Here is a 24870-nt window from a genome sequence, read left to right as displayed (position 1 = left end):
TGTCAAAAATATTAAAATTTGTTCAGTTTGTTATACAACTCCAAATGTGATATGTGTACCACTGTTAACTGTGAGACGATGTCTTATCAGGTGATATTTAAACTTTTTTTATGTTAATAGTTATGTGGTTCAACATTTTAGAGGGAAAAAGTAACCACCACATCACAGACATATGAAATCTGTGACTTCAGGGATAGTGTTTAGAACAAGCTGCTAATTTTAATTAAAAAAACAGCTTCATGAAAAATGTCAGTGATAGGCAAAAATCATGAACATTGTGTGATAATAACTGATGCTTAAGAATTATTGCAATACTAGATAGAAATGTATCCCCAAGGTGTTATTTTAAGCAAGTTGTTTAAAAATGAATTCTGATGCTTATCTTGTACTAATTTACTTTCATAATTGTGGTAGTTTTCTGATCCCATTTATAGAACTTAGGTTAATGCCCTTTTTTGGCTTTTTCACATCTGCTGGTTAGTTATCTTTTATTACACCCCACTCTTGTGATACTGAAATAAAGCTTAGTTCCTAACTCTTTCTCCTAACAAAACTTCACTTGGTTAGGCATGAATTGTGTTGAATTTATATTTTCCTTTAGTCTGCTTCATGGAAATTAGATTTTTACTGGATTTGAGGTCAAAATAACTTGGATTTAATTTAATACATCGTTTACATTTTCTTAATTTCTCCTTTGACCTTTCTGCAGTGGTTCCATTCATAATGGCAAGAGACAGCGATGGTCATGAAGACTCAACAGGTGGTAAAAGGTTTGACAAAGATGCTCTGGAGGAAGATTCAGAAAGTGCTAGTGAAACAGGAAGTGATGAAGAATCTGAAGATGAAATTACAGGCATTTGTAGGGCTGCTGCTGCTGATCTTCATGATGAAGAAGATGATGATGATGATGATGATGATGGAGGAATTGGAAATGATGAGGAAGATGATAGTGAGGATGATGATGAAAGCAACAGTGGCCCTGATCTTGCGAGGGGCAAAGGAAATATAGAAACCAGTTCTGAAGATGAAGACGATATGGCAGATTTACTTCCAGAGGAATCTGGTTTTGAGCATGCTTGGAGAGAATTAGATAAAGATGCTCCTCGGGCTGATGAGGTAACCTTTTGATCAAATAAGATTATTTTGTCAAGAGTATAAGTAGCTGTTATGGATGGTAGGATTAATGTAATTAAATTAATAAGGAAAAGCTTTATTGGTAAATAATAAGTCTTGATGGTGATTCTGATTAAAACTTCTTGATACAGAATATACCTATATAAAGTTAATATCTGTTCCAGCAGTTAGGGGTGAATTTCTATATAAATGATTAGAAGTCGTGAAATTTTTTAAAAATTGTTGTTTTAACTAGAAGTGTGTATCAGTTCCTACTGTACCTATTAGAAATGCTATAGATTAATATATTAAACTTTCCTACTCACTCATGGGTGGCAAAATAGCTTAATAAACTTGGTAGTTAAAGAATCAGCTCATCCTCATGTTCTGATTCAAGAACTAAGAACCAAATAAGAGAGTGCTTTTCTGTTTACAGTTTTACTGTTGTGTTGCTTATCTGAAGTTTCCTTTTACATACTGAAATCACTTAGATAAATACTATATTAATGCTTTCATGATAGGCATTATATTTACTATCTTAATTTTGCAAGCATTGGGAATGATATAGATTATATAATAAGTAATTTTTGTCATTTTTTAGATTACGTGTCGATTAGCAGTTTGCAACATGGACTGGGATAGATTGAAGGCAAAAGATTTGCTGGCTTTGTTCAATTCATTTAAACCTAAAGGAGGTGTTATATTTTCTGTAAAGGTGAGAATTTACTTCAATTTCATTTTGAAGTATTTCTAAGCATTCTAAGTTAAATCCCTTTTTTTTATAGTCATAGTTTTCCTTTTAAGGAAAATAATTAATCTGAAAGTTGTTCCAATACAGTTAGACACAAAACTGATGAAACAAGTGTGAAGGTAAGAAAGGAACAGGTAAAATTATTGATTGGTTATATGATTGTGTTTAATTATGAAAACCAAAGTAATCAGTTGAAAAGCTATTATAATAAAGCTCAGTAAAGGGACAGGGTATAAGATAAATATTTAAAAAAAAAAGTTTCATTACTAACATTAACAAGTAACATTCTATTTTTACTAACAGCAGAAATACATAAAAATCTTACAAATTACCTTATAAACACAACCTATATGAAGTAAGCTATAACACTCGATAAATAATACATGAAAAATTGTGAGATACCGTATTTCTAGAAAGCCCACATAGTGATTAAGACTCTAGACTTTGCAGTGTGACAGACCTGTATTCAAATCTTGATTCTGACACATGCTATATGATCTTGTGCATTTTATTGATTATTTCTCAAATGTGTTTTCTCCTCTAAGTAGATATAACAGTAGTATTTCTTAAGGTAGTGGTAAGGATTCAACGAAAAGCAGATCATACGAAGTATCTACTACAGTGCCTGAAGCAACTCTAAATTACTGTTGTTCAGTTTAAATATTTAAGATATCAGTTCTATAGTTTTAGTATAGTTTCAGTCAAAATCTCAGTGCAAATGAAAGTTAAGAAAAAGGTTGCCATTAGTTATCTAAAAGAATAAACAAGTGAGAATGACTCATAAGTCTTTGAGAAATCATAGCAGTATAAAAGGATTTACCCTACCAGTTACAACATCACAACATTTTATAATGTTGCAGAAGTTTTCAGTTTTGGGTAGAGCGTAGGGACAACTAAGGCTTCCCTCATAGCCCAGTTCGTAAAGAATCCACCTGCAATATAGGAGACCCCGGTTCAATTCCTGGGTCGGGAAGATCCCCTGAAGAAGGGATAGGCTACCCACTCCAGTATTCTTGTGCTTTCCTTGTGGCTCAGCTGGTAAAGAATCCACCTGCAGTGTGGGAGACTTGGGTTCGATCCTTGGGTTGGGAAGATCCCGTGGAGAAGGGAAAGACTACCCGCTCCCTTTCTGGCCTGGAGAATTCCATGGATGGTATAGTCCATGGGGTTACAAAGAGTCGGACACGACTGAGCGACTTTCACTTTCACGTCTCCCAAATGATAGCCAGATGAAAATTTAAAAATTTAAAAATTTAAAAATTCCAGAAAAAAATTAAAAGTCAAACTGTAGGCAGAATTGAAATAGAATGGTGTTTTTGTTAAATCTTATATTTTAGGAGATGGACAGTAGGAATCACTGGACTTATAAAGAGGAAAAACCACAAAGAATCAACATGTGACTGCATATATGCTAAAAACCTCTACATTGAAACCTGTTATGGTTTACATCTGTTGCCCTGCATCATCCTGTCTCACATGCATTGTGGATTAATTATTTTTAAATATAGTATTATTATTTATAGTTATAGTATTATTATTTATAGACATATTAGAATAAACCTGGCTTGGCTTCATAGAAAAAAACAAAACCAAACCTGTTTTATGCAACTTAGATTAGTGAGAAAAACTTGGATTCCCTAGTCGATAAATTACATATTTCAGACAACTGAAAAAAGCATACATTAGTTAATAAATGAATATTAAGCCTGGTAGTAACAAAACACTGCAGGTTAATATGATTATATTTCCTGACTCTCAATAGTAGCCGGGATAAAAAAAAATACCAAAGATTTAATTCAGATTATTTTATCCAGTCATTTTTCACACATGGGAGCGTGTATGTATGTGCCATTCTTGCTGTTTGCATTCTGTCCAGTTGTTTAGAGTTCCTGACCTTCAAAGGTCTGTATATTTTGAGAAAAGGGAAGTATAAATTACTTTGATCTTATTTTTTTGTTTGTTTAGATATATCCTTCAGAGTTTGGAAAGGAGAGGATGAAGGAAGAGCACGTTCAAGGACCAGTGGAGTTATTAAGCATTCCTGAAGATGCTCCTGAAAAGGACTGGTATTAAAACACTCCAGAAAATAAAACTAAACCTCATATGAGTTTGTGTCACTAATTCAGAATTCTGGTCACTTTCATAATTGAAACTAAAGTTTATATTTGTGCCATTCATGGTTAAAATAGATTGCAAAGAAAGTTAAAGTCTGCCAGAAGTGACACAGTATTCCAAACACATTTTCTGTATATATTTATATTTCTGTATTCATGAAAGTAATTATTGCAGTTTTGAAAAACATTTCATGGTTAAACCTGAATCAATAAATTTTGCTTTTTTTCTTAGATGTTGATTTCTATGTAAAGAGCATTGAAACTATTTACCTCCAAATTATATAATTTATCTTAGTTAAATAGAAAAATATAAGAATGCAAGAATAATAAAGTTCTTAATCATCATAATGTAGAGAAATAAATTTTAAGTACTTTTGAATCCACTAGGTGGAGCTATATGTGCACTTAATAAAAATTGGTGGCAAATTTTTATTTGCCAGATGAAGACCCTCAAAGAATAAGCTAGAGTTAAGTAAGTTGAACTTAAATACCATTTAGTCTTGACAACACATAAATAAAGTTTTATAAGATCAGGTATTTGTTTATAATAAAAGCTAGTGCTTTCCTAGCATATGTTATACTGCAGTGGTCCTCCTCAGTGGATTTACTTGAGAAAGCTGTATATGGTAATCAAACAAACAAAAAATAATCTCTTCTAAAAATTAAAATTATAGGTAGCCACGTGTAATTCTTGCTTTCTTTTTTCTAAATACAAAATTCCAGTCAAAATCCCTAGTCTGTACCTTGTCAAAATAATAAATTGTGCGTAAGTATTTAATGTTAGGCAAGAAGGCTATTCATAAAGGAAGATGGATTATAATAAAAGCCAGTTTGTAATATGTTTTTCTTGGAACAGTTACATTTCTTTTTTACAAGGAGAGAGGTATTTGTGTTCCTGTTTAAGTAAACCTAATGATTTTTTCCCCCTTTTTAGGGCCTCTAGAGAAAAACTGAGAGATTATCAATTCAAACGACTGAAATACTATTATGCAGTAGTAGACTGTGATTCTCCTGAAACAGCTGCTAAAATTTATGAGGATTGTGATGGCCTGGAATTCGAAAGTAGTTGTTCGTTTGTAGATCTAAGGTAATTCGTGTGTGTGGTACCAGTTTATTCTTGTAGCACAATGTAACTGTAAGAACTGAGATATTAGAATTGGTAGTGCTCTCTGTTGCTTCATTTTCTAAGAGGATTTCTCCCTTTTAGTAGAATGCTCTTGTAGCACATCACTCTTAAGAAAGAAAACTGAAATGAGAAAATGCTAAAGTGTTAGACAGAAGTCACCTCACATTTATGTGCTTTCAGATATGTCAGATGTGTTTTTAGGATGGCGGGTTTTATGCAATGATATTTCTTGGCAGCTGTCTTTTAGAACTAGGGAACCAGAGTGAAGTAACTTTACCAAAAGCATTGAGGTGGAGGCAAAGGCATTTGCTAATAGACTAGTGTCTCTTGATCCGTGCTGTCTGGTACAGTAGCCAGCAATCATGTCTGGCTTATTTACATTTAATTAAAAACTTAAAAAATTTAAAATTCATCTGCCTAGTCACACTGGACACATTTCAAGTACTTAATGGCCACATGTTGGGCAGAAAAGAAACAGAACTTTGATGACATCATCATAGAAAGTTCTGTTGGACAGTGCTGATGAGTAGATGGTCTTGCTGGCCTTGTCTTCAGACTTGGGCATTATTTCCACCATGTGCTCAGGATCACTGACCCAAGCTGAAAAACCTTACGTGGTTGGGAATGTCTGTTCTAAGGAAACCAGGAAGCTAAACTGTCGTACCATTTGATCATTAACCTAGTTCCTTGAACCCAGTAAACCATTCTACTGTGACACTGTCAATAGAAATCACTTTTTTTTTTTTTAAGATTTTTAATTTTAAATTATCAGTATATTAAGGCTTCTCTGGTGGCTCAGACAGTAAGGAGTCTGCTTGCAGTCCAGGAGACCTGGGTTCAATCCCTGCATTGGGAATATCCCCTGGAGTAGGAAATGGCAACCCACTCCAGTATTCTTGCCTGGAGAATTGCATGGACAGAAGATCCTGGCAGCTTACAGCCCATGGGGTCACAAAGAGTTGCACACAACTAAGCGACTAATACCGGAGAAGGCAATGGCACCCCACTCCAGTGTTCTTGCCTGGAGAATCCCAGGGACGGGGGAGCCTGGTAGGCTGCTGTCTATGGGGTCGCACAGAGTCAGACAGGGCTGAAGTGACTTAGCAGCAGCAGGTGACTAATACATAGACACATCAGTGTATTAAGATCATGCTTCACAATCATTGATTCTTTTTTTTTTCTTTTTTTATCTTCTACCTCTTGAACCTCCCTCCTGCTATCCAAGTTTGTTAGAGACTTTCTTGTCAAGATGAAATATTTTAGGGGAAAAAAAAAATGCATCAGTTGATAGTCACTGGCTTTCATACTTCAAAAGCATTCTGACTCATGGATGGGGAACACGTATACCTGTGGCGGATTCATTTTGATATTTGGCAAAACTAATACAATTATGTAAAGTTTAAAAATAAAAGAAAAAAAAAAGAAAAATACAAATAAAATTTTTTGCATTGATAGTTTGGGGTAAGATTTTAGCATGCTTAAGTATATAGCAAGAAAAACCTAACTCATCAAACAAGCTGTTTCCTTCTCTTTTTAATAATTTCAAAAGGAGGTGCTTGTTTTAAATGTATTAATTGTAGTTACTAAACATTAGAATGTCAGACCGCCTGTCATGAGTTCACGTTTACATATTCTTCTCAGGATCATTTTGTTCTTTCTTTTCCTTTTTGGGACACTTCCATGCAGTGTTAGAATAACCTCTGGCAGTACCTAGAAAACAAGATCAATGACCATGGGAAAAACTTACATCCCCTGTTTTGTCATATATTTTCTTCATAAAAGAAAATTGAGTTTTCTGCTGCTATCCTACTATCTAGGGAACTCTTTATTCATCTACCTCAAAATCATGCCTATTGACAATGTTTAAAATATTGATCTCAGATGGTTATGTTTCTTCTACTAAATCTGTGCAAAAGTGTATGCGGTAGAGGATATTCTGTAGACCTAATGAACCTTAATTTTTCATTCCTTCCCTCAAATATCATTTTTGGTGCAATATATAGCTCATGCTTTTTTGTGTGTGTGAAAATAAAATTTATGAAAATGATAGAACCTAAATATAATAACCATGGATCATTTCTCTTTGCTTTTTTCCTCCCGTTCATTAGCCTGATGGCTAAGAATTGTCAAACAGTTACAGTCGCTAATTTACATTTAACTGCTATTATTTGTGACAGAAATTATAAGATAATATTAAAATTTTTAGTGTTGAAGAATCAGCCTTAAGCTTTTCATTATTTCAGTGATATCTTGTTCGTATGATACTTTATTTTCAGAGTACTTCCCCTTTGATAATTCTGTCTGATCTTCAGAATATCATGAAGCAAGTCAGTGACTGTGTTATCAGGAATCTAGGTCTTTTTGAAGCATGAGGGACTCATGTGTGTTTACACCAGACTCACATTAACTGAACTCCTAATGCAGGGTTTCTACCTACAGAGTTCACTTAGATTTAGTGGAATTACAGATTTATAGCTTATGAATTTCAAAAGTTTTGTGCCAAGATTATTTCTAACATTGTTTACTTCATCTGCATGTGTGTTCTGTAGAACCTCTATGTGGTCTATATGTATAAACTCTACTTAATTAGAAGACAATCTAAACTCCGGTTGTTTATCACTGCAGCATGTGTTTAAATGAATTCTTTTTTTTCCTTTGTTTCTTAGGTTTATACCAGATGATATTACTTTTGATGATGAGCCCAAGGATGTAGCCTCAGAAGTGGATTTAACAGCATATAAACCAAAATATTTCACATCTGCTGCAATGGGAACATCAACGGTATTTCTTCACTTTAGAAAGTATATAGCTGGACTCTGTTGTTGCTTTAAGAAAAGACTTTGTTATTTACTTATAGCATCTTTAGAAATGGAAAGTATTCAAAGTTTTAATGCATAAGTACAAATAGAAATGAAACACAAGTGTATTTGCATTTTTATCTACCCCATCTATTTGAACCTGTTTCCAGATTTTTGTTACGCCTTTAAGGCTGAGTCAATCATCTGCAAATGTTTCTTTTTTCTCTTCTATCTTTCCCATACAGTCTTACTTAACTAGATTCTTTAATGTAATATGTCAGTTATTAGTATCCTAGGGAGTAGGGGCAAGGAGCTAACACTACTTCAAATCACAGTTAGAAACAGTGCAAATTTAAAATAGGGACACATTTTTTTCTGCAGATATGACCCCAGATTGTAAAAACAATAGAAGTAGAATAATTCTACTTCAGTGTCACAGTAATGCTTAATAATAAACAGCCAAAAGATTTTTATTGAATTAGTTTGTTACTCAGCTGCCTAGCTTGTCTGCTCTCCTGCCCCATGTACCTTTTACCCACAGCTGAACTCTGCAGCAGCCACACAGGCTTCTCATTGCCTTTCTTGTGACAAACCAGCGTGCTCTTCTGAGGCCAGCCCGGTGGCAGAGAGCTGCTGTATCTGCCACCTGCAGCCTGCGGACACTGTGTGGCCATGATTAGTTACCGAGTATAGGGAAACCCCACCAGTGTGCAGTAAGTGAAGTCTGAAAGATTCAGTCACACAAAACCTAGGATCATGTTATTTTCAAGCCTAAAAACTAGGCAGGCCTATCTGGTCAGCCAGTCTTGAGTTCCTATGGCCTAGCTGTATCATCCATGTCTGTCTCAGTTCAGAAGTGATTTTGTGGTCCTCAGCTCAGTCTTAATGATCAGAATAGGAATAATTCTGAATTGTGGAACTAGCAGTAATTTCTCCAACAATGGCAGTTATTTTAAGAATTGGATCTCTTATGTTCTGATCTGGGGAGATTAGCTTGAGGGGGAAAAAAAGTAAGGATGTGGAACCTGCCCTGTGATGGAGATTAAATCTCTAACAAGACTCAGAATGGGGGCTTCGTAGAGGACAGGAACATGTCACCAGACCGATCATGTTATAGATAAATTCCTGTGTCATGAGGGTTTCCTGTGCTTTCAACCAGTAAATGCCTTTCTAATCAGTGGCTTTTAATCTCTTTTGGAAAAAGGACCACACTGAGATTGTTCTAAAAGCTTTATCAGGAAATTTCAGTTTGTAGACCTCTTGAAATGCCTAGAACTCCAGGTGAAAAACATGTTTTGACTCATTCATAATAATGGTAACTTTTTCACTAGTGCAGTTTCCTGTTTTCACCACAGTCAGTCCATACTGATGAATTTTTACTCCCAGCAATGAAGTGCCTTGTATATAGTAGAGAGTTAGGATACAGACACAGGTTAACTGAAATGCTTCCCTTTCCACAGGTAGAAACTTTTGCCCTAAGCATGTTATATATTATTGATTTTAGTATGTCTTTTTACTGTTTACTGTTAAACATCCACATTAACAATAAGTATTCTTTACAAGTTTGGGTTGCTGACATTTCCATTTTTATATGTTATTTTTTCTTATTTGGTGGAAGGTGGAGATCACTTGGGATGAGACTGATCATGAAAGAATTACAACACTCAACAGGAGATTTAAAAAGGAAGAACTTTTGGACATGGATTTTCAAGCCTATTTAGCTTCTTCTAGTGAAGATGAAGAGGAAATGGAGGAAGCACAAGGTATTTGTCTGCTTTTGTAAGCATTTGAATACTTAGCCTAGACTTACGAATGACAATATGTCTTTGGCAGTAGCTTGAAAGAGAATATCTAATCCTTAAATTGCCTGTGAAGTATGCTCACATGTACAGTATTATATATACTTATAGATAGTAATTGAAGTTTTTTATTTAGAGATATTTTCTTAGCCTGAATTTCTTCAACCAAAGACACTTTTTTTAAAACCCTATCCTCAACAAAAAAAGGGTCTGGTCTTTTAGACGACACATGATTCTTACAGTTATGCAATCACCTAAACAAGTAAAATGCTTTATTACCATACCTTTTTTAAACTAAGAGCTTTTGGGTTATCTTTTACATACTGTTTTTCTGCTCAGTTAGTTTACAAAGTAGACTCTTCCTGTTCATTTAGTGATTATCCTAGAAATTGTGACTTGCATCCTTATTAAAGTTGAATACTAATTAATATTTTTACCCTCCTAGAGAATACAAGGAATCTTAAAAGAGCTTTCATGCTATTCTGTGTGCTTTACTTCTTAAGTACCGTAGGACATTAATATTATTGTTTTGTTTACATTTACTCACATTTTCCCTACTTCTTTTGCTCCTTGTTCTTTTCTAAATCTAATACTTCTGTTTGGGATCATTTTCTTTCTACCTTAAGTATATTTGTTGTAATTTCCAAAATTGAATTTTAGTTTGGTCTAAATATGTCCTTATTTTGCCTTTATTTGTGAATATATTTTCTTGATTAAAAAAAAATTCTAGGTGGACAGTCCTCTTGTTCCCACATTGATGGTAATATTCCCCTGGCTTCTGATTTGTTGTTTTTGAGACGTCAGCTGTCAGTCTACTTTCTTCAGTCTTTTGAAGGTTGTCTGGATTTTATTCTTTGCATTTAAAAGTTTTCTCTTTCTGTCTTTCTGCAATTTTAATATGAACTAAGAATAGATTTTTTAAATTTATTATGCTTGGGGTTTGTTGGGTTTCTTGAATTTGTGGCATGGTATCTTTCAGCCATTATCTATTCAGGTATTTCTTCCCCCTTCCCTGGACTTCAATTAAATATATATTGAATCTTTTCACTGTAACTTCCATGTTGTTTCTCTCCTGTATTTTTTTAATCCACTGTCCTTCTATGCTAGTCTACTTCTGGTTGATCCTTGCCCTGGAGTATATCTTTCGGGGTCCCTACTTATTTAAATATGGGGTACTAGTTGGTTTTTTAACTTTTGTCTTACTGGCCTGTGAGACTGCCAAAACTGTCGGTTAGTCTCAGGGCTATTTGTTTGGTAGACTAGTACGTGCATTCAGGGCAATGGGGTCCTCTCGATAATGATCATCTTCTCCTTAATTTTGATTTGGTAATTCTTCACTAATTTGTCCGTTCTTTGAAGTTTTCTTCTTTCTTTTTAAAATAACTTTGAGGCTTGGGTTAGATTTTCTTTGCCCCAGTGCCTTTCTTTTCGTAGCTATGAAATGGGGATCATAATAGTACCTGCTCGTGGTTGAAAAGATTGGGATAACATATGTAAAGTCTTAGCATACTACCTCATATCGTATATTTTTACTTCTAAAACTTTAAGGATTAATGGCTTTTTGTTTGAAATGTACTAATTAAGTTTTTAAAAACATGCATTTTTCTTCAGTATTTTAATTGATTGCAAGCTTACTATAATCTATAATTTAGTATCTCTGATAGATACATTAGTATATTTGAATGCTTTGAAGTTACTGGATGTTCCTATTGTAGTTTATAAGAGATCATACCAGGGCTTCTTACTGTTACAGTTTTTTTTCACTCCTTATATAGAATTAAGTCTTTCACAAAGTATTGTCCTTGAATTGGGAGAAAACAGACTTACATGAGTTAACCCACATTTTAGAGCTTCAGAAAGTAAAATTTTAGTACTGGAAAAAATCAATTTAAAGTAGGCCATCAGAGACTTACCACTAAAATCTCAACCTGGAAGCAGCTTGCTTCTAATTATGTTTTCAGAAGTAAGCTTTTAATAGAAAGAAATACATTGCCATTTTGTTAATGCGTTCCTGATGTTTTATCCATTGAATTACGGGATACATGACAGAATTCCATCCAACATTATTATTGTGGCATAAAGCACAAACAGGAAAAAAATGAATTTCAGCTGTTCAAGTGAAAATGTAAAAGTGTGACAGGATGGAAAGAATGTTGTGGACTATTTTTTATTCATTCAGAGGAAAAAAACCTATAAAAACATTTATTTAACCAATTTTTTTCACGTCACCTTTTGAAGATGTAAGGACAATCTATTAACATTGATGTTTCAAGCTAAATGCTTAATATTGGATGTATTTAGTGACCAGTTAGTTATAGCTCATAGAAGAGAGGGTCTTCTGTAAAATTTCCCTTTACTGAGGACATTTACTCAATTCAGTTAGTCTGTATGTTTTGCATTAAAACCTAGGTTCTTAATTTCTGTTTTGACGTGGAGAATTACAGTGGAAATACATAGCAAACAAACTTTTCACGTATTAGTTTCTTTGGTATTTGTTGCCCGTGAATTTTACACTGTTCCTTTGTATTATGATTATTTTTATAAAATTGGGAAATGGAAATGTGAAGCTTTTTCCACATGGGAAAATTAAATCACAAGCTTCTAATTTGTTCATTTTTATTCTTTGTGTGCTAATGAGACCCTGAGAGTAAGTATGCTTGCTCATTATCACGTGGAAAGGACTCGTTACTCTTTGTTTTAGATAACAGGCAGCTTCCTTTATCTGTGTCATTGAACAGCTAAGTCCATGTATCAGATGCATCCCAGCACTACTGAGACTCCTTTTATTGACCATATATGTGTTAGATGGTAGGAGACATAAAGGGGGAAAAAATGCCATCCCTGCTATCTTGCTTATAGGGTGGAGAAGTTCAAGGATGTTACATGACTACACGATTATTTTGAGATACGAATTTTAGTAAAAACAGAGATTCCCAAGTATACTGTTATCACTGTACTAACTTATATTGCAGCTGATCTTTTATTGTAAATAAGAGTTAAGTCACTTAATTCATTTTGTGTTAAGTTTAAGTCTGATTTTGATATTCTGCTGTTATAGTGTACCTGACAGCTTTGAGAAGAGTGCTGCAGTGGCTGAGATTGAACAGTGAAGTTAGAAGTGAAATTATTTCTGTATATTCAGTTAAATTGATTTTTTTTGTTAGGTGATGATGGAGTCAGTGTAGAAGAAGATGGGAAAACAAAAAAAAGTCAGAAGGATGATGAAGAACAAATTGCTAAATATAGGCAACTCTTACAAGTTATTCAAGACAAAGAAAAGAAAAGCAAAGAAAATGATATGGAAATGGAAATTAAGTGGGTTCCAGGTAAGAATTAGATACTAACCAAATGTTCACTGTTTTCCTTCATTTGGGGACATCAAATAGAAAAGAAGATCAATTCTTTGGAAAAATTAACTTAAAAAAATCACATTTTCAGGAAACGTTTTTGTGAGGAAGTTAATATAATATTTGCATACATCATTTAATTCACTTTGGGGCTACTGTTTTAGACTCTTACTGGCTTATTCTTGGTTTCTTTAATTTACTCACTATAAATTACCCATTTATGAAAGTAGGCCTTTCCTAGGCTTGATTCCAGTGTTCTCAGAATGTAGAAACTTGATTCCAGGCACCATGTATTCTAAAGTCATTAAACTTCTTTTCAAAATATGTAATTCATAAGTGAATTTTTCTCTAGTAACCACTAGTAGACTTTACTTAGTGAAGATTCACTAACACAAAATATGTAATACGTAGTTTTCCATCTCAATTAACACAATTTTTAAATATTCTTGGATAGTCCAAGAAGTATATATAGCATTATGAATTTTATAACTGCCTTGAAGGATTCAGGAACTTTTTAGAGTAGTAAAATACTACTACAATAATAATTAAAACCTTTGTCAATGCTAAACCAAGGTAAGAGGATAAATGAGGGTAATTTTCTAACATAGATATTTTTTCTTAACAGTCCTGGGCAAATCAGCATGTATCTTTGTGAATAATACTGTGTTTGCGAATTATTGATTTTTATGTATATCTTAAAGATAAATATGATTTTTGGCAATATTTCAATTATTTTAGCCTCAGTTTGTCTCTAGATGAAAGAATACTGTTAATAACACCATTGCTTAAAAGTTAAGTGTTCTGTATTCATTTAGTTCTGTTTCTTACAACTCATTTGTTTTTGCACTGAGAGTAAAATATGTGTTTTCATAGATTGTTTTTATGGAGGGGGGAGACTAGCATAATTCGATATTTGAGGATAGGTTCTTACAGTAAATTTATCAGGATGTCCATATGTCTCCTACATGTTCTCTAAGAATTCGGTGCTGTGTTTTAACCCATTTGTTTTAAATGTTTGGCTTTTGCGAGAAGTGGTGAAAAGAAAAAATGAAGTTTAGTAGTATTAGCATATGAACAGTGGCTAAGGGACCACAATTAATGTAGCCTGGAGAGGAAGAATCTAAAGTGACTTAATATTTTCAAGTACTTGCATGATAAGTATATAAATGAAGACTTAATCTCAGTTACTACCTCAGAAGTCAGTGTTTCACAAGTGGATAAAAGTTGAATGAAAGGTTTCAAGGTAGTATAAAGGAATTCTCTGTGTTGTTAGAATTGTTCAGTAAAGGCTGCATTAAGGGATTGAGTATCCTTTGTCAGTAAATTTCACAGTAAGGCAGTTTGAACCTACCACTCAGAGATGTGTGAAGAAATTTTTTTACTTGAGGTCCTTGGGTTAATGATTCTAAGAAATGTTGGAGTCTATCTTTTAAATCAAATATGTTGAAATTGTAGCTTAATTCTAATCTTAGGATGAGCTTACTGAATGAAGATATTTTAAATGAATATGTTTTAAATTGAGATACCCAGGTGATATTATAAGAAAGAAGATTTAAAATAAATTTGATTGAAAGTTTTCTATTAAATATTTTAGAGAGATAAAATATTTAATATAGTTTATATAGTGAGAAATACCAAAAAGTGATGCATAGGAAGATTTAAGCAATACAGTTTTCCTAGGATAAACCTCACTTAGTCATGGTGCATTATCCTTCTTTTTATTCCTAGACTCAGTTTAATAATGTTTTGTTAAAGATTTTTGCACCTGTATTAATGAGGAATACTTGCCTATAGTTTCCATTTCTTGCAGTGTCCTTAGCTTAGTGTTATCAGGGCAATGCTCGTAATAAATTAGCAACTGTTCCCTCTGATATGTAGCAGTACATTTTTATCTTGACTTTGCTATTTGTGGATGTGATATTAATGTCATGTAAAATATTTTGAAATATAAAATGAAAATTATCATCTGTAATTCCATTTCCCTTATTCAGCCACTGAGTGATTAGATATTGTGGTTTAATTTATCATTTCTCTACTGGTGAATATTAAATAATATTTCTAATATTAATCATATTTTAATATTTCTAATCTTTCACTTCAGTAGGCCCATGACGTTGAAAAGAAATGTGATCTAAGGCTGTTACAAATCCCAAAGCCAAAAATATCAGTACTTTCTTAGATCTCTTTACTTTCATCACCAGCCAAGTAATAGGCTTACTCTTTTAGGGTCTTTTACTTATAAAAACAATTTTTTAACAAAGATGCTCCTCCTCCCTCCCCAGCCCCCTATTTTAGAAATGTCAGTGCATGTGAGAACCTGCAAAGACCACAAGGAGAAGCTAATGGCAGTCAGACTCACTCACCAGTCAGTAACATGACTTCCTCACTCACATAGCAACTTGACATATGCTGTGGATCAACCTGTGGTTCTCTCACAAACTGTTGAAACTACCAGTGTCCAAGCCTCAAAATTTAAATCTCAGATGCCAAGCATCTAGAATGTTATAAATAATCTATAGCTTTTTCCATATTTTGAATTATTTTCATAGGATAGCTTCCCAGAAATGGAATTACTAGGAAAGGACACAGACACTTTTTGTGTCTTGAGATTATTACCAAATGCTTTCCAAAGGGGTTGTACCAGTTTTTAGTGCCTTCAACAATGATGAAAGTGCCAGGTTCATGGAATTATCATCAACATTCACAATATAATTTTTGCTCTTAGTTGAACGAATGAAAATTGATATTCTGCTGTATAATGCATTTTTTTAAAGTCTGTAACCGCAGTATTTTTTGAAGGCCCCATATGGGGTATTATTAACCTGTAGATCCTTGGTGTGGTTGTGCACATGAGTAAGTGTGTGCATTTTCTGTGTGTGTGTGAATGTAAGGGGTCTGTTACACACTGACATGTTAGATGAGACAAATGAACTTCTCTTTCAGGATCTCGATTTACTTATTTGGAAAGGGGGACTAATAATACCTTTCTAGCTTTACGAGGCAGAGAAGGCAATGGCACCCCACTCCAGTACTCTTGCCTGGAAAAATCCCGTGGACGGAGAAGCCTGGTAGGCTGCAGTCCATGGAGTCGCTAAGAGTCGGACACGACTGAGCGACTTCACTTTCACTTTTCACTTTCATGCATTGGAGAAGGAAATGGCAACCCACTCCAGTGTTCTTGCCTGGAGAATCCCAGGGATGGGGGAGCCTGGTGGGCTGCCGTCTGTGGGGTCACACAGAGTCGGACACGACTGAAGTGACTTAGCAGCAGCAGTAGCTTTACGAGGTATTATAAGTGTACTTTCATAGTACAGAGTACTATTCATGTCATAGGTGTATTTTGTTGAATTTGTGTCTTAAGGAATGTATGTTCCCGGTAACAATTATCGTGAACCACAGAACTTTTTTGATGTTATACTTCGGTAAACCACAGAGGGTCAGTATAAGATTGTACTTTATCACACATCAGTTTTCTGTGACTTGAATTTCCCAAATGTTAAACTCTTTAGAAAAATAATAAGTACTCTTAATAATTACTAACACTTGTTGGACTATGGCTTAGCTTGATTTAAAAAAAAAATTTAGACTTTAAACTTCCTGTTTTTTTACCTTGGATTGCACCATATAGTGTGCTTCCCAGGTGGTGCTAGTGGTAAAGAACCCACATGCCAGTGCAGGAGACGCAAGACACGCAGGTTCAGTCCCTAGTTCAGGAAGATCCCCTGGAGGAGGGCGTGGCAACCCACTCCATCATTCTTGCCTGGAGAATCCCATGGGCAGAAGAGCATGGTGGGCTACTGTGCATAGGGTTGCAAAGAATTGGACACAACTGAATTGACTTAGCACGCATGCAGTATAATAACATTAGGAGTTTTAATTCCTTAAGAGTAAGTATTAAGAGAGGCAGATAACAGGTACATGGTGTAATAACTAGAATGAACTATATTTTCTGTTGATATTTTAGTTCCTCATGGAAATGTGAGAATACAATGTTATTAATGTTATAAATAATTTAAAATGTTAAATTATAAGATTTTTAAGGAAAGCTGTAATTCATTGTTTTGATGTGGGGTATTGTTTCCCATCTCAGTGTGTCACTATTAATAGAAAAGTATCCTATCTGACTCATTTTGATGAGTAGATAAGATGGCACATGTAATTAGCATATTAAGCCTTCGTTAATGAACTTGCCTCATTGGGAAATTTGTGATATACATAAAAGTGAAGCATAATGAGTTTTATCTCATATAAATATATAATAACCTCTCCGGTATTAATAGTTCAGTTAATCCGTGTGATAATTTTTTGTTGTAGATAATGAAAGCTGTATATTTTGACCTATGACATTTCATCCAGAATATGAACAGACGTGTCATAATGACATGTTTCTTTGTCTGTCATCTTAAAGGAGATTGTTACTGTTGAATCGCTGAGTCATGTCAAACTTTTTTTGCAACCCCAGGTGCCTGTAGCCTGCCAGGCACCTCTGTCCATGGGATTTCCCAGGCAAGAATACTGGCAAGTTCCAGGTGCCATTTCCTTCTCCAAGGTATCTTCGCGACCTGGGAATCGAACTCATGTATGTTGCATTGGCAGGCAGCTTCTTTACCACCGAGCCACCTGGGAAGCCAGTATATTAATGCTCACCTGTTGCTAAGCATTCACTTTTATTTGGCCTAGATTGACAGGGAAATAGATGTTTGCAAGACTAGGCATGTGTGTGTGCTCAGTCACTGAGTCATGTCCGACTCTTTGCAGCCCCATGGACTGTAGCCCGCCAGGCTCCTCCATCTATGGAATTTTCCAGGCGAGAAATACTGAAGTGGGTTGACATTTCCTCCTTCAGTCTTCCCAAACAAGGGATTGAACCTGTGTTTCTGTGTCTCTTGAATTGACAGGTGGAGTCTTTACCACTGAGCCACCTGGGAATCCCTAAAGGAGATTAGATATGATTAAATATCCTCTGTTTCTTAGTTACCTGCTGATTAATAGACACTGGTGAAAGGACATCTAGTCTTTTTTCTATTCAGCTTTTTCAGTGCCTAAGCTTTCCTTCAAATACTTACTAAGCATATGCCAAGAACCATTCTAGATACCATTTGTATGAGCAAAACATACAAATCCTTGACTTCTTAAAGCTTATATTCTGGTTAAGGGGAGACAGATAAGTCTTTGGTAGGAAAATATTTAGAAAGTAGAAGGCTTCCCAGGTGGCTCCATGGTAAAGAATCTGCTGGCCAATGCAGGAGACACAGGTTTGATGTTTTGGTTGGGAAGATCCTTTGGAGAAGGAAATGGCAACCCACTCCAATATTTCTTGCCTGGAAAATTCCATAGACAGAGGAGCCTGGTGGGCTACATACCATGGGGTCACAAAGAGTCAAAAATGACTGAGCAACTAAACAGCAGCAAAAGGAAGTAGAGGTCAGGGGTGAACCATGAGAGAAGAGTGTGCAAGCAGAGGGGTGACAAGTGACTGGCTTTGACGCTGTTTGAGGAGCACATGGAGAGCAGTGTGACCACAGGGAGGGCGTGAAGGAGAGAACAGTGGACGCGGTCAGAGGTAACAGGGCCAAGTGAGAAGGTCTTGCAGGCCAGTTTTAGGCCTTGGATGTCTTCACTGAGTGAGATGAGAAGCAATTGGAGTGTTTGAACTAAGGAGCAGTAAAATCTGACTTGGGTTTTTTTTCCAACTTTATTGAGATACAATAGACATATGTTACTTTGTGAGTTTAAGGTATACAGCATAAATCTTTGTTTCTGGTATCTGTTCTTTATCCTTCGTACTTCCTTTTCCCCATCTTTATCCTGTCTCCCTTTCTGTATTCAGTGACCCAGTGGGAAGTGTAAACAGACTGTGGCTATGGTATTATTCATTATTTAGAAATAAAATGTTTTTGAATTAGTTGGGCATTCATTTTACTAGGCAGCCCGGCTTCAAACAGTTTAATTTTCAGACTTCTCAAAACCTGTTCACTATTTACTTTTGGCTATGTGTCTATTTCCATTTATTGCCAGTATATCCATTATTTGAGATATAGTCACAAAAAAATGTTTTTTTGGTCAGAACTTTTAAAATAACCAGATGTTTAAAATTTTGAGTTCATTGTAGAGGAGAGCATTAAACGGAAAACTGAACTTCAAATAAGCTGAAAAGAGTTTGCATTTTGCTTCATACTTTGGTCAGGGGGAGGAAACCAGTTTGCAGTGCACTATTGTTACTTGGCCACAGCTAGTAGATGGCTCAAATTTTAAAACTTAGGTGTATACTCCTTCTGTAAATCATCTAGTTAACAGATTGACTGTAAGGGCCTTGTAAGGTAATAAGCTGAAACTTCTTGCTGTGCAAAAAGAAAAAAGAAACCAATAAACATTTGAATCATTTGTGGAATGTGTTGTAAAAATGAGAAGCAGCTAAAGTTTATCTGAAAAAACAGTGCTAGCACATTTTCTCCGTAGAGTTGCCAGTAAATTTCTTAGAATTTCCTGGATTATTTTAAAGATAATTTTCTCTGTTGAGATTTAAGTTTTTAAAAAGTTTTCCAGGAAGCTTTAAAAAAAAATGTAAAGCAAAACTGAAGATATTTTTATAATAACACTGTTTTCAGAAAGTGCTCAAGATTCTCATACGTTTAGAAGTTTTAGGTTAAGTGGTCTGCTATTTTAGGATCCCAGTTAAGTATGTAAATCAATAAGGGCCTCTGGTTGCCAGCAGCTAGGCCATTGCTCTTCATGTGGTCCTTCCCTCTGCATGTGTATCACGCCAGCTGCACTGTTTGCATCTGCAGCCACGAGTTCCAGACAGTAGTACTTTTTTGGACTTTGCCTTAGATTTATAATCTGCCTGAAGTTGGTTCAAGAGCAGAAAGTGTGTTTCATGTATTGTTTTCCCACAGCTATGCTGATTTGTTTGAAGTTGTGAATTCTTTGGTCTTTAAAGCAGAGCTTTTGCTTTTTCTGTTTGAGGTTGTCCCACGTCATCATTCTATATCCTAACTGCCTGGCTAGCAAACTGTCGTTTTTCTCACACATGTTCCATATGTTATTTTGACAGAATTCACTCAGACTGCTTTCAGCAGTTTCATTATTGCTCTTCTTCTTTTTTTTTTTTGTCCCCCTAAAATTGAAAAGCCATATATCCTTATGCTACTTTAACACATTCGGGTTTTTCCCCAATTTTTTTGTGATAAAATACACATAGCATAAGCTTTACCATCTTAGGTGTGTTTAAGTGTATAGTTCAGTGGTATTAAGAACATTCATACTATTGTGCAGCCATCATGACCATCCATTTCCAGAAGCATTTATGAAACTACATCTCTGTATCCATTAAACAACTCTTCATTGGCCCTCCCCCAACCCCTGGAAACCACCATTCTACTTTCTGTCTCTCTGATGATTTTGGCTTCTGTAAATATCTCATATAAATGGAATCCTAAAGTATTTATCTTTCTGTCACTGGCTTATTTCAGTTAGCAGAATGTCCTCAAGGTTCATCTGTGCTGTGGTGTAAGTCTGAATTTCCTTCCTTCCTTCTTAAGGCTGAATAACATCCCATGGCATGTACGTATGTGCATACACTTTGCTTCTCCAGTTCATCCATTGATGGACTGGAGGCCATCCAACAGAGGCCTCTGTCACCCCTTTTCCCTCCTGCCGTCAGTCTTTCCCAGCATCAGGGTCTTTTCCAGTGAATCGGCTCTTCACGTCAGGTGGCCAGAATATTGAAACTTCAGCATCAATCCTTCCAATGAATATTTAGGGTTGATTTCCTTTAGGATTGACTGATTTGATCTCCTTGCAGTCCAAGGGACTCTCAACGGTCTTCTCCACCACAATTCACCAAGATCTAAGCATCATCAGCTTAGATTGTCATAAAGTATATTTCACTATAGGTTACTGTTACTCCTTCTTTCTGTGGAGGCATAGAGAGATTTAAAAATATTTTTAAAGTAATTTATTTGGATGCATAATTTTGAGCCAGAAGCACAGACTTCTCAGCGTGAGGGAACATTTTGGTCCATGGCCAGGATCACATGTGTGACAATGTCTAAGAAGCCTGTCTTCTGAGAAGCCTTCTTCTGTTTAGTAAGGTTTCTGCTCTGAAGGTTTCAAAAAAAAAAAAGGGCAAGGAAAAGCTTTTGTGTATTTGCTGTTGAACACTGCAGGTTTCTAGGCATACGTGTTGTTAATTAGTGTTACAAAATTCTGATATCTTTTTGGACACAAAGAATGCTTGACCTGTCATAAATTAGTAGATTTCTGTCAATAGAGAATCCCTAAGAATTGCAACAACAGTGGCTTATAAAAGCAGCCATGGATATAAATTGAAGTCCTAAATTTTCTAAATTTCAATGTTACTTTCATTCTCTATTAACTCTTATTCTATAATTTTTTCAATGTTGCAGTAGAAGACATTGCCAGTGAAATAAGATCTGGGGTAATTGCAAATATTAGAAACGTTGAAAGAGTAAACCTTCAGTGATACTCTGCTTCAGAGATTCCCACCCAGCATACCGCCTGTGAGTTACTGATTTGCTCAAGGATTGATCCCGTTCTCCTTGAGGCCACCCAGAGACCCCAGCTTCGTTTCCTCCTCTGGTTGTCACTCCCGTTTACTCCATTGTGCCCTACAGCATTATTCTTTCTATCTGTCATCATCGGAAAAAGGTTAGGAATACACTGCTTTCCTAATAGTTATTTGGGAAGTCTTTTTAACAGTAGTCTAGTCAGAATTACAGTTTACTTACATAAACTCATCCCAGTAAAGGTAGAAGAAAATGCTTAAGAGTGCAGCAGCAAGAAAAATCTAGCTTATTAAAAGCTAGTGAGGCCAAAGTGCTTTTCATTTCTTTTCATTTTTCTTAAAGATGGGGTTTTTTGGTTTAATTGATTTAGAAATGCTATTTTGGTTGTACTGCAGCCTCAAAATGCCCTTATGTTAGTAGCTTCTGTAGTCTCTCCCAGGGAGGAAAACAGACACCTGAGTTTCAGGCCATTAGTTTATAGGTGAATTGTTAAAACAGTGTATAGATTGGGACCTTCTTATAATGAAGTTTGGGATAACATTAGTAGTTTACTGTGATCATGGAAAGATCACAGAGGGCTTACATCAGAAAATCTGAGTGTAAGTACCTATTATTTTGATGGGAATTAAATGAGAGAGGTTAGTGAAAGCCAGTTTATCAGCACGTAGTTGTCAAAGAGTGAACATTCACACACACACACCCTTTTTTTTTTTACACTTTAATGTGGGGAAGAAGAACGTAGACACAAAAGGTAAACAGTGTATGTATACAGTTAAAGGAAAAAAGTTAAATGAATACCTGTGTATCCAGCTTAAGAAAGAACATCACCAATGTCTGCAGTCCCTGTTACACCCTCCTCCTTCTCCCAGAAGAAAATATGAAACTGCATTCCACGTTAACCATTCCCCTTTTCTATATAGTAGTTTTACCACTCATGCATGTATCCTAAAGTCTTTACTCAGTTTTATTAATTTTGAAGTTTATAAAAGCATCCTCTGTGTATTTTTCTGTCATTTCTTTTTGCTGTTAATATTTTATTTTTGAGAGTTATCCATAATCCATATGTGAGGACTGCTGTTGCGTCACTTCAGTCGTGTCCGACTCTGTGCGACCCCATAGACGGCAGCCCACCAGGCTCCCCCGTCCCTGGGATTCTCCAGGCAAGAGCACTGGAGTGGGTTGCCATTTCCTTCTCCAGTGCATGAAAGTGAAAAGTGAAAGTGAAGTCTCTCAGTCCTGTCCGACCCTCAGCAACCCCATGGACTGCAGCCTTCCAGGCTCCTCCGTCCATGGGATTTTCCAGGCATGAGTACTGGAGTGGGGTGCCATTGCCTTCTCCGTATGTGAGGACATGGTCCATTAATTTTCACTGCTATATAGAATTTCTTTATAGATATATCGTATCTGTTCTGTTGCTGGCTATTGCGGTATTTTGCTCTTAAAAGCAGTGTCTTTGTGAATATTCTTGGACTTGTCACCAAGGTATATATAGAACTTGTTGGATATGTGTCAGATTTCTTGGTTGTGTAGCATACTCACAATTACCTTAACAAGGTCATGGGCTGGATTGTTTTCCTGGGTGCTTATAGCATTTTACTCTAACTGGTAGTGTGAGATTGCACAGCTCTTTATTCTCACTGTTAATTGATAATTGTCAGGTGATTTTTTTCCAATTGAGTATATAAGTAATGGTGTTTCATTATGGTTTTAATTTGTGTATTAGGCTCAAAAATTAGTTGAGCTCCTGCCGTGTGTGCCAGACTCTTCTCTAATAGCACGAAACAAAACAGACGAAGATCTAGGCCGTTGTGGAGTCCTCCATTTTAGTGTGTGCGTTGAGGGAGAGCAGGGAGGAATGGAATTAGTAAACTAGTAAATGGGTAAAATAATCAGATGATGGTTAAGGGCTGTGGAAGTAAAAGGATAAGACCTGGATAGGGCATAGGAAGTTCAGGGGTGGGAGAGGGTAACAATGTGAACAGGACAGTCAGGGAAGGCTTCACTGAGAAAGTGACATTTGTACAAAGAGCTAATGGAAAGTATGTTGTACCTTATGTGTTATCCTGGGAAAGGACATTTCAGGCAGAGGAAGCAATAAATGCAAAAACCCTGAGGGGAAAGCATTTCTGATTTGTTCAGGAATAATGAGGCAGAATGAGCCAGGGAGTGGATAGTAGTAGAAGGTGAGGGCAGAGAGGTGGCCAGATCACAAAGGGCCTCTGATGGTCTTTTTGGGTTTTTTTTGCTTTTTATTTATTTATTTTATTTTATTTTTAAACTTTACATAATTGTATTAGTTTTGCCAAATATCAAAATGAATCTACCACAGGTATACATGTGTTCCCCATCCTGAACCCTCCTCCCTCCTCCCTCCCCATACCATCCCTCTGGGTCGTCCCAGTGCACTAGCCCCAAGCATCCAGTATCGTGCATTGAACCTGGACTGGCATCTCGTTTCATACATGATATTTTACATGTTTCAATGCCATTCTCCCAAATCTTCCCACCCTCTCCCTCTCCCACAGAGTCCATAAGACTGTTCCATTCATCAGTGTCTCTTTTGCTGTCTCGTACACAGGGTTATTGTTATCATCTTTCTAAATTCCATATATATGCGTTAGTATACTGTATTGGTGTTTTTCCTTCTGGCTTCCTTCTGGCTTACTTCACTCTGTATAATAGGCTCCAGTTTCATCCACCTCATTAGAACTGATTCAAATGAATTCTTTTTAATGGCTGAGTAATACTCCATTGTGTATATGTACCACAGCTTTCTTATCCATTCATCTGCTGATGGACATCTAGGTTGCTTCCATGTCCTGGCTATTATAAACAGTGCTGCGATGAACATTGGGGTACACGTGTCTCTTTCCCTTCTGGTTTCCTCAGTGTGTATGCCAAGTAGTGGGATTGCTGGATCATAAGGCAGTTCTATTTCCAGTTTTTTAAGGAATCTCCACACTGTTCTCCATAGTGGCTGATGGTCTTTCTCTTGTACTGGAAAGGCAATGGGAAATGGAGATGATATGGCCTGACATGTTTTTAAAGGATTGCTCAGACATTTGCCTAATTACTGATGAAGAAACCATTTTTTTCCTGCTTTCTTACCTGTGAAATATCTATTCATATCTTTTGATACCATTTTTAGTGTAGTGTTCTTTGTGCTTTCGTGATTCTTAGGAGTTCTTCCTGTATTTGGCGTTCTTCTATATTTTGGGCTCATCTTTTATCAGTGGTATATTTTGTGCATACTGTTTTCTAGTTGGTTTATTCCTTTTTATTTCCCCTATAATG

General features: G+C 35.8%; 1 protein-coding gene across 3 annotated transcripts in view; it reads left to right on the top strand.

The window, feature by feature from the left end:
- ESF1 (ESF1 nucleolar pre-rRNA processing protein homolog) overlaps nucleotides 1–24870 on the top strand; it is a 65725-nt gene that overhangs the window by 5020 nt on the left and 35835 nt on the right. For all 3 annotated transcript variants that reach the window (XM_019972883.2, XM_019972884.2, XM_019972882.2), the window contains exons 3-9: nucleotides 710–1116; nucleotides 1715–1828; nucleotides 3830–3930; nucleotides 4913–5065; nucleotides 7771–7885; nucleotides 9521–9665; nucleotides 12866–13027. In XM_019972883.2, the coding sequence (XP_019828442.2) occupies nucleotides 710–1116; nucleotides 1715–1828; nucleotides 3830–3930; nucleotides 4913–5065; nucleotides 7771–7885; nucleotides 9521–9665; nucleotides 12866–13027 (1197 nt within the window). The remainder of the gene's footprint in view (nucleotides 1–709; nucleotides 1117–1714; nucleotides 1829–3829; nucleotides 3931–4912; nucleotides 5066–7770; nucleotides 7886–9520; nucleotides 9666–12865; nucleotides 13028–24870) is intronic.

The sequence above is a fragment of the Bos indicus genome, chromosome 13 (genome assembly GCF_029378745.1).
Source record: "Bos indicus isolate NIAB-ARS_2022 breed Sahiwal x Tharparkar chromosome 13, NIAB-ARS_B.indTharparkar_mat_pri_1.0, whole genome shotgun sequence".
In the NCBI taxonomy this organism is placed as follows: domain Eukaryota; kingdom Metazoa; phylum Chordata; class Mammalia; order Artiodactyla; family Bovidae; genus Bos; species Bos indicus.
Note: the sequence above shows the minus strand (reverse complement) of the source record. Positions and strands in the feature narration are given on the sequence as shown.